Raw genomic sequence first — 21012 nt, 5'->3', positions numbered from 1 at the left:
GCACAATATTAGTTTTAGCGATGTCAAACTAAAATTTAAATTTTGCCATGGGAAATGACATTTACAGAAACACTCATGGAATCGAATTTTAAACAAAAAATATAAGTAAGATTTAGACAGTATTAAAGATTTTGAAAACATACCAAATAATTAAAATGTATTTTGGACTTTTCTTGCGTATTTTTTTCCATTCGGTGAGGTATGGTCATGACTTGCCTAGCTAGAATTAATCTGACAAGGCATAGGCATACTCGTAGCCTGGTGTGGGAGGTACTCTGTAACCTCAGTTGTGTATTTAAATTTTAATGTTTTTCTATATACCTACACAATGAATTGTGCTGGTCTAACATTATTTGTACAAAGATAGAGGTGAATACTGTGTCGTGGGCTGTCCCTCCGTCCTTAAGATCATTAGTTCTCCCACTCGTTTTCGTGGATATGGAATATTTGCTACAAGTGTGACGATTAACCATCAAGAGCAAACATCAAAGTTTACCATAAACATCAATTATAGCCCATAACTGATAGTCAACCGATCATGACAAATCTATAAATGTTGGTTGGGCAGCATGACGCATAATATAACCATCGGAATAAAATGAATTCTGTAAGTAGTATGTATGTAGCATTCTTTTATATACTCTACTTAGTGTTGCAAACATATAAGTTGAAGGAGCTAGCTCAGCTTCCATTCCACCACCGACCTCGCTAGTCAAAAATCTATCAGATTCATACAAGTTACGTCAGATTTGATCGGCGAGCGACGCTGCACTGTCACTCCCTTTTCAGTTATTTTTAATAACGTTTTAAACATCCTGTATAAAAAATTACTGTAAAGTAACATACTATGTTGTGATAATCAAATACATTATTTTTACATAGGTACGTAATCAATTAGGTGTATGTAGGTACGTAAAGAAAAAAGTTAGGTACATTCATGTATTTACAATTTTATTAGATCTTACTAATTAGGTTTTAGAGAATAATCAAATAATTATGCTTACAGCTAAAATTTGTACAGGCCCAAATAAAGAGACTCTTAAAAATAAAAGATTTATACAATATACATTGCTATACATACACAGTAGGCACATTATAATGTAACACTTCCTTATGTTTAAATAAATAATGATGTATGTAACTGTAGATCCCTTAGTATTATGAAAATGTGATACATTTGTCCAGAGATCATAATATTTGCCATTCGGCCAGTTGTACAACTGAGTATGTCAAGTTAAGCACAACTTAAGTATGATTTAAGTAGCTGTTTTTTGCTTATTGCGGTTTAAGCATCATCATATATCTCAACAATCTTTGAGCCATGTCTAAAGGCCTGCATTTCATATAAAAGTTGTGGCTAACTACACATTCTGAGATGGGTAACTGGGACATTTTATGAAGTATTATTTTTGAGGATTTTAAACTTTAGATTGCTGTGTCTGGTAATGTTAGTATCAGTAATGGTATCCGGCGGCATTGTCGGCATCGTAGCTGCTCTTTTGACTGCTGTATTGACCTGAAAATAAAATATATTTTGATAACAATTACCTATTGACCCCAAATAATTAAGAGTTAAGACACGCTTGTGCACATTAGAAATTTTTAATTGTTAGTGAGTTTATAAATTTATACGATATGGTTATTGAATTAATAGGTTTACATTACACAATACACATTCCGAAGTTTAAAGTTATCCGAGTTCCTTACGCGAATGATTTAGCAAAGTTGCAAGATTGTAATTGGCACCATACATTTTGCTGTGTGGAACTTCACTCTAAAAACGAATTTTTAACCCACGACGAAAAAAGAGCGGAGACATAAGTTGTACCGTGTCTGCGTATCTGTCTGTCGCAGCGTAACTCCCAAACAAATGAACCGATTTTTGTTTTGTTTTTTTAGTGACATAGGTAACTAATGTGACCGCGTTATCAAAATCGTTTAAACCAGGTTTAAACCCTGTAGTCCCGCTGTCCCCGTAATTCTTGTCCCCGTTAAGCGGGGACAACGGTACTTTCAGAGAATAAATAAAATCAGGCCCGTTGTCCCCTTTGGACGTGAGCTCCTCAACGGGGACAGCGGCACTTAATAAAAAAATCAGACCCGTTGTCCCCATTCTCAAAATAAACTTTAAAAAACACAAGTATATTTTTTATTTCATTAATTTTATATAGGTAATATCTTTACATCAAATCTCTTTTTTAGCTTAGATCAATTCATAACTAACCTGGGTGATAATTTGACGAACGTGTAAATTTTAAAGGATGCGCTAACGGCACGACGAAATACTGCCGCGAAAAAAAAGCACAGATAAGATTGTTGTTTATGAAACTACTAAATACCTACCTATATTCGTTATTATGTATATTATTTCATATATGTTTTTGTTTTTCATAAAAGTACTGAATCTGTGAAAAACATAAATAATTACTTATAATATGTAATCGTTATCTTTGTTTTTGAGTTCTTATTTTTTATTTCAATGAAAGCCGATCATGTAACATTTTGTTTCATTTTATTTTGTCCTTTTCGTGCTAATAGAATTCGGAAGCCAAGGGACAACGACACGTAAAATTTTGACGGCCCGTTGTCCCCGTTCACTATTGCCCGCAAAGGTGACAACGGAACGAAAATATAATGACGTTCCGTTGTCCCCGTAACGGGGACACAGTTACGGGGACAACGGGACTACAGGGTTTAAACGGTTTAAAAGTTATGCGACTTTACTGTTGAATTTCGGAGGTTTTTAACGTTGGTTAGGTAATTCATGCTTTACAATGGGGTACGGGGGTTTTTAAAGTTAGGTTACTAATGCTTTAAAAGGGCGTAAATCTCACCGCCATTCCCAGCAGTCAACTGCAAGCTCTTCAATATGGCCTCCGGGATCGGCGGCGGCGTCGGCAGGTGGGCCCCCTGCGCCTGGAACCCGTTCTCATCGGCTGTGTACGTCACGGAGTACGTCTGCCCGTCCTCGCCGATGTAGGAGTAGGACCCCGAGACCTGGAGGGACCCTTCCTCGGGTTTCGCGCCGGGGATTACTTTGCCTGGAGAGAGAGAGAGAGATAAATGGTGGGGTTAATACTGTGTAATAACGAGAGTTTGAGATGTTTTCCTTCAGACAGCTGTTCCTGTAACAGCAAGTGAACGACGACAAAAGCACTGACGGCCGTGCTTCTGTGAAGGAATCACCATGAAAATCGGTTTTGTGGGACGGATGTTTCAGTCGCAAGCTCTGTGCAGAACAAAGTGTTCAAGCATTTTAATTGGATTGGGACTAAAAACATAACAAAAGAGAAGTGGGTCATGTTATTTATGCATCTTTGCTTTCTTCGCAAATGGATACATACTTAGGTATATATTATTATCACAAGCCACGACTAAAAGCAGTTACGAATAAAACAAACTGGCGAATTTTATAAACATTCGATTAGCAATTCAAACATTGTAAACTAAATACATAATTTTCGAGCGCTTCCGAAAACAGTAAGCAATTTAAAAAGTGTGTTAAACTAAAAATCCAATTTAAAGTTACGTAAAAGTCAATGAACTTTTTCGTATATGGATTTGCATGCGTTAATTTGATTTTACGAAGGTTTTGTACTAATGCACCTACCTACTTCCTTCTGTGTAATCGAGAACATGAGTTTATGGTAAATGTTAGGTAAATGGTAATATAGTCGGGCTACAGTAAGAGTATCGCTCATTATATTTTATTATGCTTACATGTAAAATTTTGTGCGTGATCAAATAAAATACATAGGCCTAATTTCTCTAAAGTCTACCTAAGCATGAAAGTTTTATTTTCCCCAGACTGGGCTCCATGATGTAGTGATAATTTCATCGTTAATCTGACTGGATAATCCAGATGAGTCGCTCTATATGACGAAAAACAATGTTTCAGAGCGCAGCTGCGCGAGCCACGACTCTACTCGTTTTATTAAACCGTCGCTGTAAAAGACTGGCTTCACCAACACGACACACCCATCTTACTTTTAGATATTTCAACGCCATTCTAAAGAAAAACTAATCATCATCATCAAAAAATAACCACTCACCCTGTGCCTCAGCTTTAGTCCCGTCGCTGGTCTCATACGCGTACCGGAACCCTTGCTCGTCCGCCTCGTTCTCCATCTTCAGGATCTCGGCCTGGTTCTTAGAGCCACCCCCGGAGTAGCCCCCCGGGGTCTGGAGGCCGGCTGTAGCCCCCGATGAAGCCCGCGCGTTGGGGGGGAGGTAGACTTTGTCCAGTTTTGCCGCTGACGCTGCTGCAGCCAGGGTGAGGATGATTAGCTGCGGATGGTTGGGCAGGTTAAGGTGTGGTTGTGGTATTGGAGTTCTGACACAGGGTGAAATACACTCAGGCAATGAAAAAGTTCCAGTGACAATAGCACCAAATTACTTTTTAACGGAAAAGACTGGCTTAATGACGCCGTCTGCAATATTGAAGTACATAACAAGGCATCAGAATAATACGGTCTTGGATGTGCCCGTAAAATGGCAATAGGCCCGCCCCCTATTACATTGGGACTAACATACACTCTGGCGAAAAGTGGGTGCAGCAATGCACCTCTGCCTACCCCGCAAGGGAGTACATTAGTACAAGGCGTGAGTGCGTGTTTTTTTTTTTTTTTTTTTTGTTTAGAATAATACCAATTAAAAATTTTGTTAAAATTTTAACTAAACCATATGAAAACGGGTGAATTTGAGCTTGCTAAAAGCTATATTTAGGAGCATTGCTGTGTTACTGTTACGCAAACTGTTGATTTCAGACTGTAAAAAAATCTACCTACGACAAATCGAAGCCTGCTTTAGGTTAAGCTTTCCTGATTATATTTCCTGGTTATAAATCATAATTTGGGGAGGCCTTTGCCCAGCAGTGGGACACTGAAATGGCTACATAAAAAAAATCAAAAAAAAATCATAATTTGGTTAAAAACGGCTGTCGACACGAAATGTCTTTGTAGTGACATTAATATTACTCTATCATTACCAAAGAAGACCTAACACCAAGCACGAGGTGTTTGTTTAATGTGATAGTCGTGGCTCTCGTGGGTAACTTCATTTATTATTGATTTATTAGTTAAACAAGTCTGCAATACTCTATACTGACGAAAAACGCACGAACGAGAGCTCTCGTGCAATCGGCACGTTTAATACAACGTGATAGAGTCGTGGCTGGAAAACAGAGCTTAGAAACTTAGTTTTTTGGTATATAAAGTGACCCCTCTGGCGCAACACTCCCTGCGCAGGCTCATCTGTCCCTTTACTTCTGCAAAAGGAATGACGGTGAAGTGGAATAGAACGCAAAGGTTCTGGTCTCGAAAATGACCTTTTAGTCGAAGCTGTAGGCACTTTTAAGCATTGTTTTTGTTGAGATTGTTCGGGAGAGATTTAAGGTTAATTGCTGGTTAATTGAGTTTGGTTGCTTTACATAGGTTTTAGGGTACAGCGTTTGAATGACTGATAACCGTAAGATTTGATTTGTTAAATGTTTTTTTCGGTATAATATTTTAAAGCTTCTACGGATTTGGTTATTTACCTATTTGAAAATGTATGAACAAAGATTACTAGTGGGACAATAATAAATTGGCTTGGCAGTCTAGGAAATTATGTTAAAAACAATGATAGCATTATTTTAGTCGTATTGTTTTATGTTACTTTGTGAAAAAGGCTGTAACGGTGGTTGGTCAATGGTATAGTTCTGAGTTCTGGGTGTCCCTGAAAGATTCTAATACACCCCCTGCCTGTTACAGTGAATAGTGAGTTATCTATTTATTTATTGTACACTATATTTACAAAATAAATTATTTTAAATCAGGTGGACCTAATGCTACAAGCATTTTCTACCAGTAAACCTGCAGGAGGTACAGCTCCCGAGCAGAACTTATGGGAGTTCAAAAAATATATTACGGTTACAAAGTTGATCCAGCAACACCTTTGCCTGGTGTTGGTTGGTGGTGCCTCTTTAAGGGTAAACGGGTATTGAATGTAGAATCAGGGAGTGCAGTATCATTAGCTCTATATATTAACAATCACGTCTTGCATAGAGATAAATTAGCCAAAGCAGTTATAAAAATATCAAATGTTATCAATTATTATGTAGGTACTACTCTAAAACAAACATTTTTCACTGGTATTTATAGCTATTATTTTAGGCTAGTTATCTACCCCTAATTAAACCAAGATTGTAACTATTTTCACAAATACTGAAATCTTCAGCAGCTTTTGAAATCCAACACGGCATTGATAACACTCACACATATACATCACAAACACTAAATTTACACTGTAATATAATACAATTATATCATAAAATAACCAACAGCATGGGTACCCACAAATTTCATGGCGCGATATGAGTTCTTGCAGCCGAAGAAGATAAAAGTGAAATGTTGACGTTATTGAGAATCTGCCGTGTTATATACTAATCCTGTGTTCGATTTTCAAACGATACGGGTTCGGAATTCCACATTCAAACCGCTCAACCGCCGTCGCAAATCCAATCGAAACGCTGAGAACTGCATTCGATTTTTGAATGGTAACATCGTTTTATAACGGCTAGAGCAAGGACTGCAAATTTAATTAGTTATTTCGCTTTTAATGAAATATTTAAGGACGATCGCTTTTGATCTTAAAGGGATTATCATACATATTACACATTAGTGCAAACCTTAAATTACTTTAGAAATAAAGTCCATTAAAATCAAGTGGATGGCTTTAACTTAAAAACTGGTCATCTTCATTTAATGTGTATTGAGAACAAAATGCGTATATAAGGAATGTATAAGATTGGATAAGTGTATTGAGGATCTGCAGATTAAGTTTAAAATGTTCTTTTTTGCAATTGATGAGATCGTCAATTGAATTCGTAATTTTAGTCTCAGTTAACATTAAATTATGGAGCTACACAAAGTTTTGTTTTAGGCAGTCTAGTATAGTTTACATACAGTTAAAGAGCACTAACTGAGTAAAAAGTTATGCATAGTTTTAGATATTTGGTCTCAATGAGTCATTAGATCAACAAAAATGTACACTCACGGACAATGAAAAGGTTCCACTGAGAAAAGCACCAAATCACTTCTAAACGGAAAAGGCTAGCTTAATGACGCCTTCTGCAACATTGAAGTACATTATTAACAGAGCATCAGGATATTACCAACAAAAAATGGTAATATTTTGTTTCAATTTTAAATGAAATCTTTGAAGAATGGGTTCGTTTTGTGTCGGCATTTTGTGAGTGGAACTTTTTCATTGCCCGGGAATGCAGTAGACATATTACCTATGTAATGATAAAAAATGCGCATGTGTGTCACTGCTTTCAGAAAATGATACACTCGCGAGCTATGAAATAGTTCCACTTACGAAATGTCGAAAAATCGGGTCATATTGTTAAACTTATCATAACAATTAATTTACAATTTGATCAAAATATTTACGTTTTTAACTGGTATTTGATATTATTTCGTAGTCCCGCTGCGCTAACCACGACTCTATCTCGTTGTATTAAAGTAGCAATTTCATGAAAGCTCTCCTAAGCTTCGTTATTCGCCGATCAACAGTAGCCCTCCAGGGTAAAGAATTTTATTGGTTTGGGACCTTAATTTAATGGTATGAAGTGACAATTAATATATGTGGGGAATATTTCGACCACTACTGGTGAGATAGGGCTTAAGATAGCCATCCATCTACATGGCTACATGAGTCGCCATGAGTTGTGATCAGTCGTTAAGCCTTGTCAGAGGCCTTCGGGCAGCTTGAAAATATCTGACAGTCGGGTGGCCCACTTACGCGACAAATCTCTCAGCACAAGCTTGCTTGTATTGGGATCCATCAACTCGCACTAGGCCAGCGTGGTGGACTAGGCCTAAACCCTTCCTTCATTGGAAGGAGACCCGTGCCCCAGCAGTGGGGACGTGATGGGTCGTGATGATGACATGGGTACAGCGAAAACCGGGTGACTCCTCTGACTACACTCCTCTGACTACCCATTCAGGGATTACAGTCGAGGGCATAAATATGTACCTGTATGTATGTAGTTTATTTGTTCAGTATAAAATTGTACCTAGCTCTAAACCTAGTGACAGTCGACAAGATGATCTGACCTTTACGTCAAATATGTTTAGACTTGAGACAAGACCTAGATCTGTTCTGCCTATGCAGCGTACAATCACTTTGTGTCACAATATATTTATTAGTTTTACTCGATTCAAGTTTACTAACGCACATCAATCAAGGAATATAAACAATTGGCGCAGTTCCGAAGGACCCAGGTTCACATCCCGACTGGTTGTTTTTTTATTTTTATCATACATGTTGAGTGTCACTACATACATAAATACTAAGCTCCTTTGATAGAATCACAGTCCATTTAATAGCTGTCTGCCTGCAGTATCTAATTTTGCGCCATTTAATAAATACTTTCACCCTAATCCTAACTAATATTATAAAATAGCTGTTCCCGCGCGCTTCGCTTCGCCTTAAAAAGTTTTCCCGTGGGAATTCCGGTATAAAAAGTAGCCTATGTTCTTTCCCAGGGTCTAGACCATATATGTATACCAAATTTCATTCAAATCCGTTCAGTAGTTTTGGCGTGAAAGAGTAAAAGACAGACAGACAGACAAACAGACACAGTTACTTTCGCATTTATAATATTAGTTAGGATGCGAAAGTAACTGTGTCTGTCTGTCTGTTACTTTTCACGCCAAAACTACTGAACAGATTTGAATGAAATTTTTTATACATATGGTCTAGACACTAAGAAAGAACATAGACTACTTTTTATCCCGGAATTCCCACGGGAAAACTTATTAAGGCGAAGCGAAGCTCGCGGGAACAGCTACTTTAAAAAAATTATAGTATTTCCTTAAACTCCAGAAAGAGATCCACAGAAAATTATCAGGTTTCAATTAGTAATGTTAACAAAACCAACTCCAATTGCAGCTCAATCAATTGAACTTGTCTTGTTAGCTCTTCGATGTAGCTGCTAAGTGCTCGGAACTATTTCAGTGTCAAACCAACCACGATAGCATTGTAACCAATTATCTCACTTCACGAATAAAAGTTTGTACACAAAAGTATACCCTTATTCAAAACACATACAGCTCTAATTCCTTTAGATATAATATACCACATACCCCAGCAAGAACATTCAATTTCGTTCTTAAAACGTCAAATATTTGTCGTGGTTATGTGAGTTTCGTCTTTAGTGGTAAAGGAACAAGTTTCATATTAGAATGGGGTTTTTCGGTGATATTATGATGGACCTTTTGATAAGAAGAAGTGTGCATTCAATGAAGTGGATCACCGAATGTGCCTTCGGATTGCAAGAACTTTTATGCATTTTCATGGTTGGGATCTTAGTATATCTAATACAATACAATATAACTTTATTGAAAAAAACACACAACATACCTAGATTAAAAAACAAAAAAAGAGTAAGGCAGCCTTATCGCTAAAAGTGATTTCTTCCAGGCAACCTTTGGGTGAATGAAAGACTTATGGAGTAAAAAAGAAAGGTGTACGTACACGCATTTAAGTACGGTGGCCTGCGCCTAAAAGTATACAGGCTGAGTTTTTAAAATTGCGACCACTGCTACACACATCACACACAACACGTCCCAGGATTTATAACAGATGTAGGTGGTCCCTTCATCATCAGGGATCGCTATTTTAAAAACTCCGCCTGTATACTTTTAGGCGCAGGCCACCGTACATAATAGTCTAATACGAGACTGACAACCTTAGACACATAAGCGATAGTATATAATATAATTGGAGGGTGAAGATAGCTCAGTCGGGTAAGCGCTCGCTTCTCACGTTAGAGATGCGGGTTCGAATCCCGAAGATGACATGTACCAATAAGTTATTTGCAATTTAAGTGCAATGTATTGCATAACATCGCTCTTACGGTGAAAGAAACCGGTGGCAGGACAGACTATTGCATGATTACGGGCTGATAATGATGACGACTAAAAGCCCTGCAGCCAAAAGCCTAGCGAAGCAGACGGGTTCCCCTCATCTCGCCTAATCTTTATTGCCCTAAACTCGTTTCGCATAACTCGTAAGGTCTAAACTTTTTTGGTAGAATCATCACTTCGCCAAGACTTATGTGGCATAAGGCTCGTTTCGTCTAAAACTCTTTTGGAACAAACTTTAAACACCTAAGTCTCGTTTGCTCAAATTGTTTGTATTGGTATAATCTTGTTTCTCTAACTATTATCTTAATAAATACTATATTATGTATGTTGTAAATGTACAAATTGTGGTATTTTTCTGATACATAATGAAAATTACGGTATTGAGTGTTAGGTGCACATTATCGTCAAAAGCAAAGCGGAGCGCAGCGAAGCGGAGCGGAGCGTTTCCCACATAGCGGCCACAATACAAGGCAAGAGTTTTCACTATGTAGGAAGACGCTCCATCAAAGTTAAAGCCAAACGAATATTATTACTTTGTATAACCTAAACTGTCCTAAACTATAGCATCATTAGGCTATTCAAGATTTGGCCATACCATTATTAGGCTAAATACGATTATGCGAAATAACTTTTTACTAAAAGAGATTTATGCCATACGATTTTCGGCGAAACGAGACTTTGACCAAACGTTACTATGCAATATACGATTAGGCAAATAAATCTTAGGCCAAAAAAGGTAGAACCGAAGCAGACGCTTACTTTTCGCTAACGCAACGTTTTCTTGAAATTTGTATGGAGTTATTTCCTGTTTATATAAATAAATATGCTACATTATGTTGAATACAAATAATAGTGCTGAATATTGGTCATTTGCAATAATGTTTTTAACTAAAGCCTAAGTCGTAAGGAAGTTTTAAATGGGCTTTGAAATGCCGGATCGAAAGAAATCTGTGTAACTGTGTTATATAATGTTACCGAGTATTCAGTTATATTTTGTTTTGTAACAATTACATAGTTAAGCAACTCTTGACACGGTCACAGAACGTATGGGCTATTGACCAGTGGCATCAGATTAGTGCCGCCTGTAAAAAAATTAACACCAAAAATTTTAATTAAACTCTTTCAATTAGTCGCCTACTCCACTGGCATTTGAAACAAAGAAACTTTACAACTTTGATTAACAATAACCGAATAAGATAACATACAAACGAATTGAGAACCGCCTCCTGTTTTCGAAAATGATTGAAATAAAAGCTAGATACTTTACTGTGCGCATGAATAAGTACATATACAGCTACATTTGTTTTGTTCACCGTTATAATCCAATGAGTAAAGTAACACATCATCTAACCAAACTAATTCAAAATAATAGCTCAGTTGGAAAGTGATATGTTTTTTGTCGAGATGTTTCTTTTGCACCGACAATCTATCTTGTTCGTTTATTGTTAATCAAAGCTTCTGTTATCGTGCCGGTGACAAATACACGAGCTCTAGGGTTGGTCTCCGTCCGTAGTAAAAGTCCGACTGCCAATACCAAGGATTTACACGTATATATTATCTAGGGTGTTAAAAAAAGTTAAGGGTGCAGTCAGCCGAAAAAGGGTGACTCAGAGGGTCAGAGAAAGAAGGTGTTTGTCAAATTAACCAGAGAATATTTGTCAGTTATTTCCCGATACCCTTTAAAACAACCTAGATGGCTCCATCTATTGTATACTTGGCGTATTATTTTGAGCGCTTGCATGCATAACATGCATATACAACCATTCATCTGGGTGAAGGCGCCTATCGCTGGGTGAAGGCGCCTATCACTGGGTGAAGCCTATCGGCGCCTCCACAGTTACGGTAAAACTGAATAAGTCCCTTATGGCCGACTTCAGTAAATAGGTTTCATTGAGAAAAAAAAAACAACCATTCACCAAAGGCCGTATTCTTGCCAACTCTAGCTGAGAAAACATTATCGTAAGTTTTTTTTGGCGCTAAGAACACACCAAAAAGTCACAGTTCGTATGTGGGTGTGGTATATTTATTTGATAAAGTTGTGCACTTTGATGTTTGATAACTTTTAAGCCTTGTATGTCTTTGCGGCCACCTAGATGCAAACGGATATACTTATTTACTTACTTACACAATTTTGTGAAGATTCACAGTGTAAATAAATATAAAATACCTACTTGCAAGGAATAAAATTAATATAATATCCCTTTAAATGCTATTTGCAATAAAACTATATAGTTAATTGCTCATAATCACTTCGCTATTTGATTGACTTATCTTCTCTACTTCATTTAAGTTGTCAATAAAATAGGTGACCTTGACCAACGGCTATTAAAGTGTGGTCCAAGTGAAGAGAGAACGCATCTCATTCAAGAGCGGTGGCATATGGCATGGCGGCAGGGAGTCTATTCTCATCCTTAAAAGACAGTCACAAACAAATCGCAAACTGTCATTTTCTATTTCGACCTCAAACATACGTGACGTTTTCGAGCGTCCATTAAAAACATGTTTATACATATAGAATGCATTCATTAGTTGATGTTCGAAAGACAACGCTTTTACAATACGCGTTTTTATTACTCCTTGTTATTGAACAAGGATTGATTGGTTCGATGTTAAAAACTGGACAATATGAATTTATTTGATGTAAAATGACGTGAGCGGCGCGTTTTAAAATCGTTTCCGATGGTCATGAGAATCTAAGCTCATTTTTCACAAATGAATGTCTAACAAACTAACCATCGGCAGCGTTCTAAAGGTAAAGGGAAATATCGTGATGAAAAACAACTAATCAAAAACGTTACAAGATATTATTATATTATGTAGGTCAACTTATCCACCTGTAGTGGACCAGTGCGGTGAATAAATGGAATAAACAGATACGTATTATAGCTAAACTCTCCTGGACACATAAAATAAAAATCAAACTGCTTATTTGACTATATACGTATGTTTGCTGTACATTATTTATTTATTTTTATTCCATTATTTATAAAAAAACATACATTATTAATAATAATTACAAATTAGTGTTTTTTATATAAAATCATTTGTTTACATACAATTTGTGAACGTTCCTAATAATCTCTCATTAATTAAAACCTCTATTCGCTCTTAGCTTGCACCACACACATAAAACAGTTGGTATCGAGCGTCCGAGTGATGGCACAGTGGTGATCATCCATCACCGGAGACGTATTAGGTTCGACCGCCGCTTCTGACTGTGTCAAGGTTCCTGCTTCACACTCACATATAAATAGCCATACATAATAAACAGGTGCATATTGTGTATCTTTCAAGACTGGAGGGATTTGGAGATCCGGCTTCGACATCATAACCTTTTCATCACCGACTACTGTGGGGTTTTCACCACCGACAGACTAGCAATTAACAGTCCATAAGCAGCGTTTCTCGCCTGTCAAATCTGACGTAAATTACATGGATTTGACAGATGTTTTACACGCTGCGTGATGATTGTTAATTGCTAATGCGTCGGTGGTGGTACGGCAGCTGGTCTTCTTTGCTTTAAATGAAATAGTACAGAGTGAATAGAATAGAAATTGTAACATTGCTACAAACGTACAAAATTACGAGGTTTTAACTTTTCTTTTAATTAGTACTTATTCATTCTATTTCAAGCTAAGACATGAACAGCTGCCTCATCGGTAAAAGCCTAATTTATTCTGTCTGAACTCGAATTCTATGAAATGGACTGATGATCTGCGGAAGGTAGCGGGAAGCCGCTGGATGCAGATGGCGGGTGACCGTTTGGGGTGGCGATCGTTAGGAGAGGACTATGTCCAGCAGTGAACTGAGAGAGAGAGAACTCGAACATAATAAACGATGGACCATAGCGGAGTCGTCTCATAAAGTTTTGTTTCTAATTACAGTTAACACGTCCAAGTGTTTCTTAACAGCAGTCGTGTTCTAGATCGATATTTAATCGATTTCATTGCTGAGAATCCGCTTGCGTAGTGATGGGGTATCGGTAAATCGATAACTTCGATAATGTTGACTCACAGATGATCCATAGTCGACTGTGAATAATTAAACATTGTGAGGGGTTTAATTTAACCCCCAGTTCAAAGCGATAGTATAATATTATTGTGTTTTTATCTGAATATTTTGTTACTATTCACCGTCACTCTAATATAGACCCTCTCATAACATTAGTAGATATATTATTGCCTCGGACGTAGAATATAGAAGTTAATTTCTTCCAAAAAAGACGTCTTGAGTCACGATTCTTAAATAAGGTTTTAGTATAATTATGTATATTATTATTGTCTTGTCTTGTATACTTTTGTGCATGCATATGAAAAAGGTACACATAAATTATGTTTTTTTTACCAAATACCAACCGCTATTAAAAAGCTATACCTAACTTATTTATATACATAAAATTATGTCAACAGAAAAGATGGATACTATCACACCTGGCATTAAGAAGTCGATATCTCAGTGTTTTCCTACTTAAAGGGTTAGTAAAATGAAACTGATGATGACGACCTGGAAGCTTCCGCGCAGGATCAGGACAAGTGGAAATCCTTTCTTCGAGCCCTATGTCCCTGATAGAGATAACTGGATTTCATCGTCATCATAGTCAAAGTCAAAGTCAAATGTTTTTATTCATCGTATAAATATTCAATTTTCTAATGAACGTAAATTTTTACTAACTACTCTCCGTTCGGATAAGGGGCTCTTTCTGCTTTCATCAAAACGAAACTATCGATAGGATTATTACAAACATCACTAGACAGATCGGGTGGCGGCAAGAGCTCGGGCGCACCCGCGAGAAGCTGACCTTTCACATGCAGGGGTCGGCAACCATCGCACATTTTGAACGATAAGCTTTTTCCTGAGACTGTTAATGTTTTTTTTAAAATTTAATAATAGAAACATTTCTAATTTTATTATTGTCTAGTACAGAAAAATCTTCTATATTTTTGATGCTCAAATAATAATATAAACTATGGTAGGTAGTTAACGTTAACATTTTGATGTATATGTCGCAGGCAACTGGTTTAATCTCCTGTTTGATTGAACCACTAGCCCGTTCATTGGATGGCGCTGTTCAGTTGTATGACTAGGCCGAACGTTGATTGTACAAGCGTCACAAAACGTCCAACTAGTTAGCTGACTTAAAATCAGTCAGGTGGTGAATAAAACAATGGCGTCTAACAGCTAACAGCTGACACAAAAAGCACCTATATTGTTAGTTTTTTGCAAATAAATTAGCTTTAAAGTGCGTTATTTGTGTTAAAATAGTGTGACAACATGGATTTACCTATTATTACGCCGCGGGCGGATAGTTTCAAAGAAAAAAAGTGGCGAAACTGGATAATTATGAACAACAATATGAAGGTACGTTTATTGTTATTGTTTAGTTAATTTGTGAGATAAGAGCTTTGTAACATAGTATTTTTGTTGACTCTTGTCTGGTGATGTTCACCCTAACCAGACATTACAAAGTTGCTATACTATATCCCATTCAACGACTTCGCTGAATGACGTTCAGTCAAGACGTCGAACGTTACAATCAACGACTTGACGAGTTGTCCTTTAGTCATACAACTGAATAGCGCCATCCAATGAACGGGCTAGTGGTTCAATCAAACAGGAGATTAAACCAGTTGCCTGCGACATATACAATAAGTTCAGTCTACCACCCGGTTATCAATCTATAGAGGTAAATGAAAATTCATATATTTGAAAATTCACATAATATGTGAAGCTGTTCACGACGACTATTAGCCCGCTTCGGCTACTGGCGTCGTCGTAGATGCTGCCTAATAGCTTTTTTCCCCATGAGCTTAGCTTCGAAAATCCTTCCTTATTATAAGAATATTAGATTTCCTTATTTATAATCTAATAGAAGTAAATTTACGCCGCTAGAATATAAATTTTAGCTACAATAATTATCGAGAGAGAGATTTGAGACATAATTATTTATCTCAAAACCACAAAATGTTTGCCACCCCCGGTTTCACTAGGCGGTGGCCACACGTTTCCACATTTGGGTTAGTTCGTCTATTTGTACTGACACATGATAATTATTGTGTCTAGTTCTGTAACTAGATAAGTTAACAGGGAATTATTAGGCATCGCTGTTACACTGTTTAATTGAATTTATTTTAGGGATGAATAGGTAAGATTAGTTGATTGTTTGTACCAACGTTTGTATTTATGTATGTTAGTTACGTGATTCCGAACTTACTAATTATATGTAATGTAGCAGCTCGGCAGGGGCTGGTCTGGATCACCGGGGAGCGACCCCTGGGCGAATCGACCTGCCTGGCCTCCCCCGAGAGTAGGGGTTGGGTGCTATATTGTAATGTGATACTTACCCTTATGACTAACGTCCCTAGTGCTTAGGGCTGGTACCTACCTAATAACTCTCAATTAATATGTACCGGGAAGCGGTCTTAGACTAGCTCAGCTTGACGCCGGCCTCTGAAGGAGTGCCTGGTCGCCTGGGGAATCTACAATGACCGTGAAGCGGTCCTAGCTATCCTGATCTTGATCCTGAGGCCCCGGGAGGGAAATAACCTCGATAGGTGTACGGGGTGATAATTAATAACACCGATTAAATAGTGTAACACAATTGAGGCGGCACTGGACCCGCTTTATTTACAATCAAGTAACTTATATATCTAGGGTACTTACAGCTTACGTACTTAATATTAACACACTACACAAATGCACAAATACTTATCACGATTATTGATATTTATATTGGTCGGGCCCTGAAGGGGCCTACGCGGATGTTCCTATCTTAATAAGGGGAAGGATACAGGGTACAGGAGGTCGGGCGAATACCGGTGGTGCGTGTGGATTTGTTCCAGGGTTTGTGGAGTGTATTTGTGTCGACAAGAATGTGGCTGAAGGCCGGTGTGTGTTCGGTGATTGTATAGTTCGGTACTTACACGGATGCTTTAAACTAGGCAACCCAGGCATCCATGTACGTATCCGGGGAACCTCGGTCCGCTAATTAGGCAGCCCACTGTGTCGGGTCTAGTCGGGTATACGGATGCTTTCAACTAGGCAACCCAGGCATCCGTATAACCGAGAGGCCTCGGTCCGTTGAGCAACCTACCTCGCGGGGAGACCGGTGATGTGAGATTAGTGTGCGTGAATAGATTACTTGAATAGATATGGGTGCGGGGAGGGATCTCGGGAACGGAATGATCACTCGTCGGAACAGGAGGTGGCGAATGGTGCTCTAGCGGCGGTCCGGCGGCTATTTATAGGCGGGTCGCCCCGCGCCCCTTGTATCCTCCGGAGTCGTCTGTGTGGTGCCCCGCCTCGTCTCGCACACGCCGGGCGCTCTTGTGGCTGCGGTGTGAGGGTAGGTGTGTTGGACGGTTGGTTTGTAACGGCTCGTTACATTCTCCCCCCTCAGCAGAAGAATTTTTACCTGGTAAAAATTCACAGGTCATGAAGATGCATACAAGGAAAAATTAAGAGAACGGTGCATGTACTGGTGCATTTGTTTACAAACGGGTTCCTACTTTATCATCTGGATTCAGGATATACTTTATTTACTTAGATATTTATATCAGGTTAATCTTACACAGTATAATATTATTAGCTTTGGTAAAAAAAAATTACACGGTATTGTCCATGAGCATTTCATCCCTGCTTGGTGCCGGTAAGTTCGGACGGAAACGGTATATTATATTCGGGATTCTTTTCTACATAAAAGATGTGAATATTTTGTTTTTTACAAGACATGAGCAAGGATAATATGCATGGTTGGTTTTACTTACATTGTAGGCTATGTATGTATAACTTATTGTGTACTGATATACATTTTCCTGGTAATTACATTAGGTATACGGTTTCAGCTTTTCGGTTTTAGATTATTTACATTGCAAATAAATTAAATTTAATCGGCATGTGCCCTTGCGCTGAAATTTACTCGGTCGGTTTGACACTTGACATTGACTTGACAACTAAAATTCTAACCTGTGTACGTTCACAGAGTAACGTATTGGGCTGCGTTCAAAAATTTACAGTCTTTATTCTAAGTCTGAGCAAAATTTTACTTGCGACTTTGATGCAATAAGGTGGATGTTATACGTTTAACATGTCTGTGTGTCTATTATTTACTTATATCATATTATACTACGGACGGACGGTGTAAAATGTGTGCATTTGCGTTTACATTTTTACCTATTTCTATATTTTTAATATAGATTGCGGTTTTTCAGTTGTATATTTATAATTAAATTACAAATTAAACATAATAAAATTTTTACGGTACGGTACGGAATGACTATGTCATAAATATACAAATGTTTTAACTTTTTACGGCTATTTGTCTTCAATCTTCATTATGTTGATGATTGAGGGTAGGTTTGGAATAATCGGTTCGTTCGGCATCGCATGAGTACCGCGGCTAGGCATATCTGGCGATGGGTGATGACGTCGTCGGTAGGTTATTACTGCTTCGGTTCGGTGGAATTTGGTTGCGGCGAGTTTGATGACGATGATTTTAGTCGTTCTTTGTACTTTTTCATATGATGAAGAACATCTTTGTACATCCCGGGCCAGTAATATGTTTCGGCGATGCTTTTTAGGATTTTTCCCGTGCTTCGGTGGCCTGTTGTTGTCGGTTCATTAAGGTGTTGTTCGATAATCGACCTTCTTTTCACTGTCGGAACGCATATTTTCCACTGCGATTGTGAATTGATCTTGACCCCGTACCTCGGATTTACAATTCGTTTATGGAGTGAGCCGTTTTTGATTGTGAATGTTGGGTCAATTTCTGGTGATTTTCGGGTTTCGGATATTTTCCTCTCGAACCATTCTTTTCGTTCCTGGATTGAAACTGTGTCGGGATATCTTGGTGGATGTTGTTGCTTAGGTTTTTTCTTATGCTTGCGGGATTTTGATTTTCTTGGGCCGTTTATTATATTATTGTCTGGTGGCGTTGTTTCTGGTGCGACGACTTCGGTGACTTTCGGTGTAGTTTCGGTGTTGTTGTTCCAGATTATTGTGGCTCCTGCCTTTCTTAGGAGGTCTATCCCTATGATAACTAGGTTTGGCGGTGAATAAGCTGGTAGCACGAAGAGTTCGTGTATTATTTTTCTCTGCCGTATCTCGATTTCTGGGTCTATTCTGAGCTTCACGTCCATGACTCTGCCGTCTGCGACGGTTACTCGCATCCCTGTTACTGTTTCTTTGTCGGCGTTTGTCGAGTTCTCTTCATAAATGTTTCTACTTATGTATGATCTGGTGGAGCCTGTATCAACTAACGCTCGGTATATGATTTTACCTATTTTTACGTCTTCAAAAATTCGTTGTTCTGGTCGGTTTTCTTCGGCGGTTATGTTCGTGTCTCCGAACTTGGTTTCTCTTCTGCAGCAGTTGCGCGTAAGTCTCCCGAGGACTCCGCATTGGCTACAGAATAGTACTTGCCTGCCCCGGCATTCCTTGTGTGAGTGGCCTGCTTTGCCGCAGTTCCAACAGCATGTGGTCTTGTCGTATTTTTCGTGAATTTTACGAGGTTCTGGTGACGTTTCTGGATGACTTTTCGGTGTCTGGCGGTGTCGGTCTGGTCGGTGGTTCCACTGTTGAGATGAGGATTCTTCTGTGATCTGCTCGTACTCGGCTGCCTGTCTTATTAATTCCCCGAGGCTGGTGAAGTCTTGCTTTTTGATGTAGTACTTGTAGTTCGCGTTCATGTTTTCGTAGACTCTTTCTTCTTTTTCTTGTTTGGTCATTTTTCCGTACCTTCTCATCAGGGTTTGTATGTCGGTCAGGTAGTTGACGAAAGATTCACGGTGGTGTTGTTTTCGTGCGATGATCATCTCAAGCAGGTTTTTCTCGTATCCCGCCGGGTAGAAAAAGAGTTTGAAGTCTTCTAGGAAGTCTTCCCACTTTTTCCAGTTGTCTGAATTGTTTCTGTACCATAACAGCGGTTTACCTCTTAGTACTTTAGGTAGTACCTGGAGTAATCGGTCCTGCGGGACGTCACCTGATGACGTCAGTTCATCCAAACGCTCGATGAACTCAACCGGGTCGCATGCGGTGTCGAACGATATATTCCATTCCCTCACGATGGATGACAGGTTCAGCTGGTTCGCGGTTCTGGTCTGGTCTTCGGATGTCATCTCGAAGGTCTCCTCCTCTTCTTCTCTGATGTAGTCGGACAGCTGCTTCCTCAGCTTTTCAACGGTTAAATTTACGGTCGGTAGCTTCCTTTCCCTACTTTCCCTTATTAATTCCTCTTTACTAAGGTTATAAATCCAAGAAGTTGGCATTTGATGCTGTATATTTACCTAATATAAAACGGGGCCAGTTTGCAATCGGTTACTACAACTTAAATAAAAATGACCAACAAAATTTTATTTGCTCCTTACTTTTGAATTGTAATTTTTGTGAAACGGGGTCGGTCGGTCGGTTGTCGGTCTATTTTTAGAATGATTACGGGTAGATATTTAAGTTGAACGGTTAGTCAGTCGGTTGGTTATTTCTAGTGAATTACGTGTTATTACGGGGGGCTAAATAGTATTAGATATTAATGAGAATATGTGGATTTTTCGTTGGGCGCCAAATGTAATGTAGCAGCTCGGCAGGGGCTGGTCTGGATCACCGGGGAGCGACCCCTGGGCGAATCGACCTGCCTGGCCTCCCCCGAGAGTAGGGGTTGGGTGCTATATTGTAATGTGATACTTACCCTTATGACTAACGTCCCTAGTGCTTAGGGCTGGTACCTACCTAATAACTCTCAATTAATATGTACCGGGAAGCGGTCTTAGACTAGCTCAGCTTGACGCCGGCCTCTGAAGGAGTGCCTGGTCGCCTGGGGAATCTACAATGACCGTGAAGCGGTCCTAGCTATCCTGATCTTGATCCTGAGGCCCCGGGAGGGAAATAACCTCGATAGGTGTACGGGGTGATAATTAATAACACCGATTAAATAGTGTAACACAATTGAGGCGGCACTGGACCCGCTTTATTTACAATCAAGTAACTTATATATCTAGGGTACTTACAGCTTACGTACTTAATATTAACACACTACACAAATGCACAAATACTTATCACGATTATTGATATTTATATTGGTCGGGCCCTGAAGGGGCCTACGCGGATG

The 21012-nt window shown here is 38.7% G+C and overlaps 1 protein-coding gene and 1 long non-coding RNA gene across 2 annotated transcripts; both read right to left on the bottom strand.

Annotated features, from left to right (window-relative positions):
* Positions 1–1318: 1318 nt before the first annotated feature.
* LOC105380193 (cuticle protein 3) lies at positions 1319–6426 on the bottom strand. The gene is made up of 4 exons (XM_038105894.2): positions 6336–6426; positions 4053–4287; positions 2835–3041; positions 1319–1516 (listed from the first exon to the last, which is right to left on the bottom strand). Exons 1-4 carry the CDS (start codon positions 6342–6344, stop codon positions 1455–1457), a joined length of 513 nt encoding a protein of 170 aa, XP_037961822.2. The 5' UTR covers positions 6345–6426; the 3' UTR covers positions 1319–1454.
* A 10257-nt stretch (positions 6427–16683) lies between these two features.
* LOC125490037 lies at positions 16684–18178 on the bottom strand. The gene is made up of 2 exons (XR_007267408.1): positions 17678–18178; positions 16684–17325 (listed from the first exon to the last, which is right to left on the bottom strand). It is a non-coding gene; the product is annotated as an uncharacterized LOC125490037 (long non-coding RNA).
* Positions 18179–21012: the final 2834 nt, after the last annotated feature.

The sequence above is a fragment of the Plutella xylostella genome, chromosome 19, assembly GCF_932276165.1.
Source record: "Plutella xylostella chromosome 19, ilPluXylo3.1, whole genome shotgun sequence".
Lineage (NCBI taxonomy): Eukaryota > Metazoa > Arthropoda > Insecta > Lepidoptera > Plutellidae > Plutella > Plutella xylostella.
The sequence above is the reverse complement of the archived record's forward strand: the minus strand, read 5'-3'. Positions and strand labels throughout refer to the sequence as shown.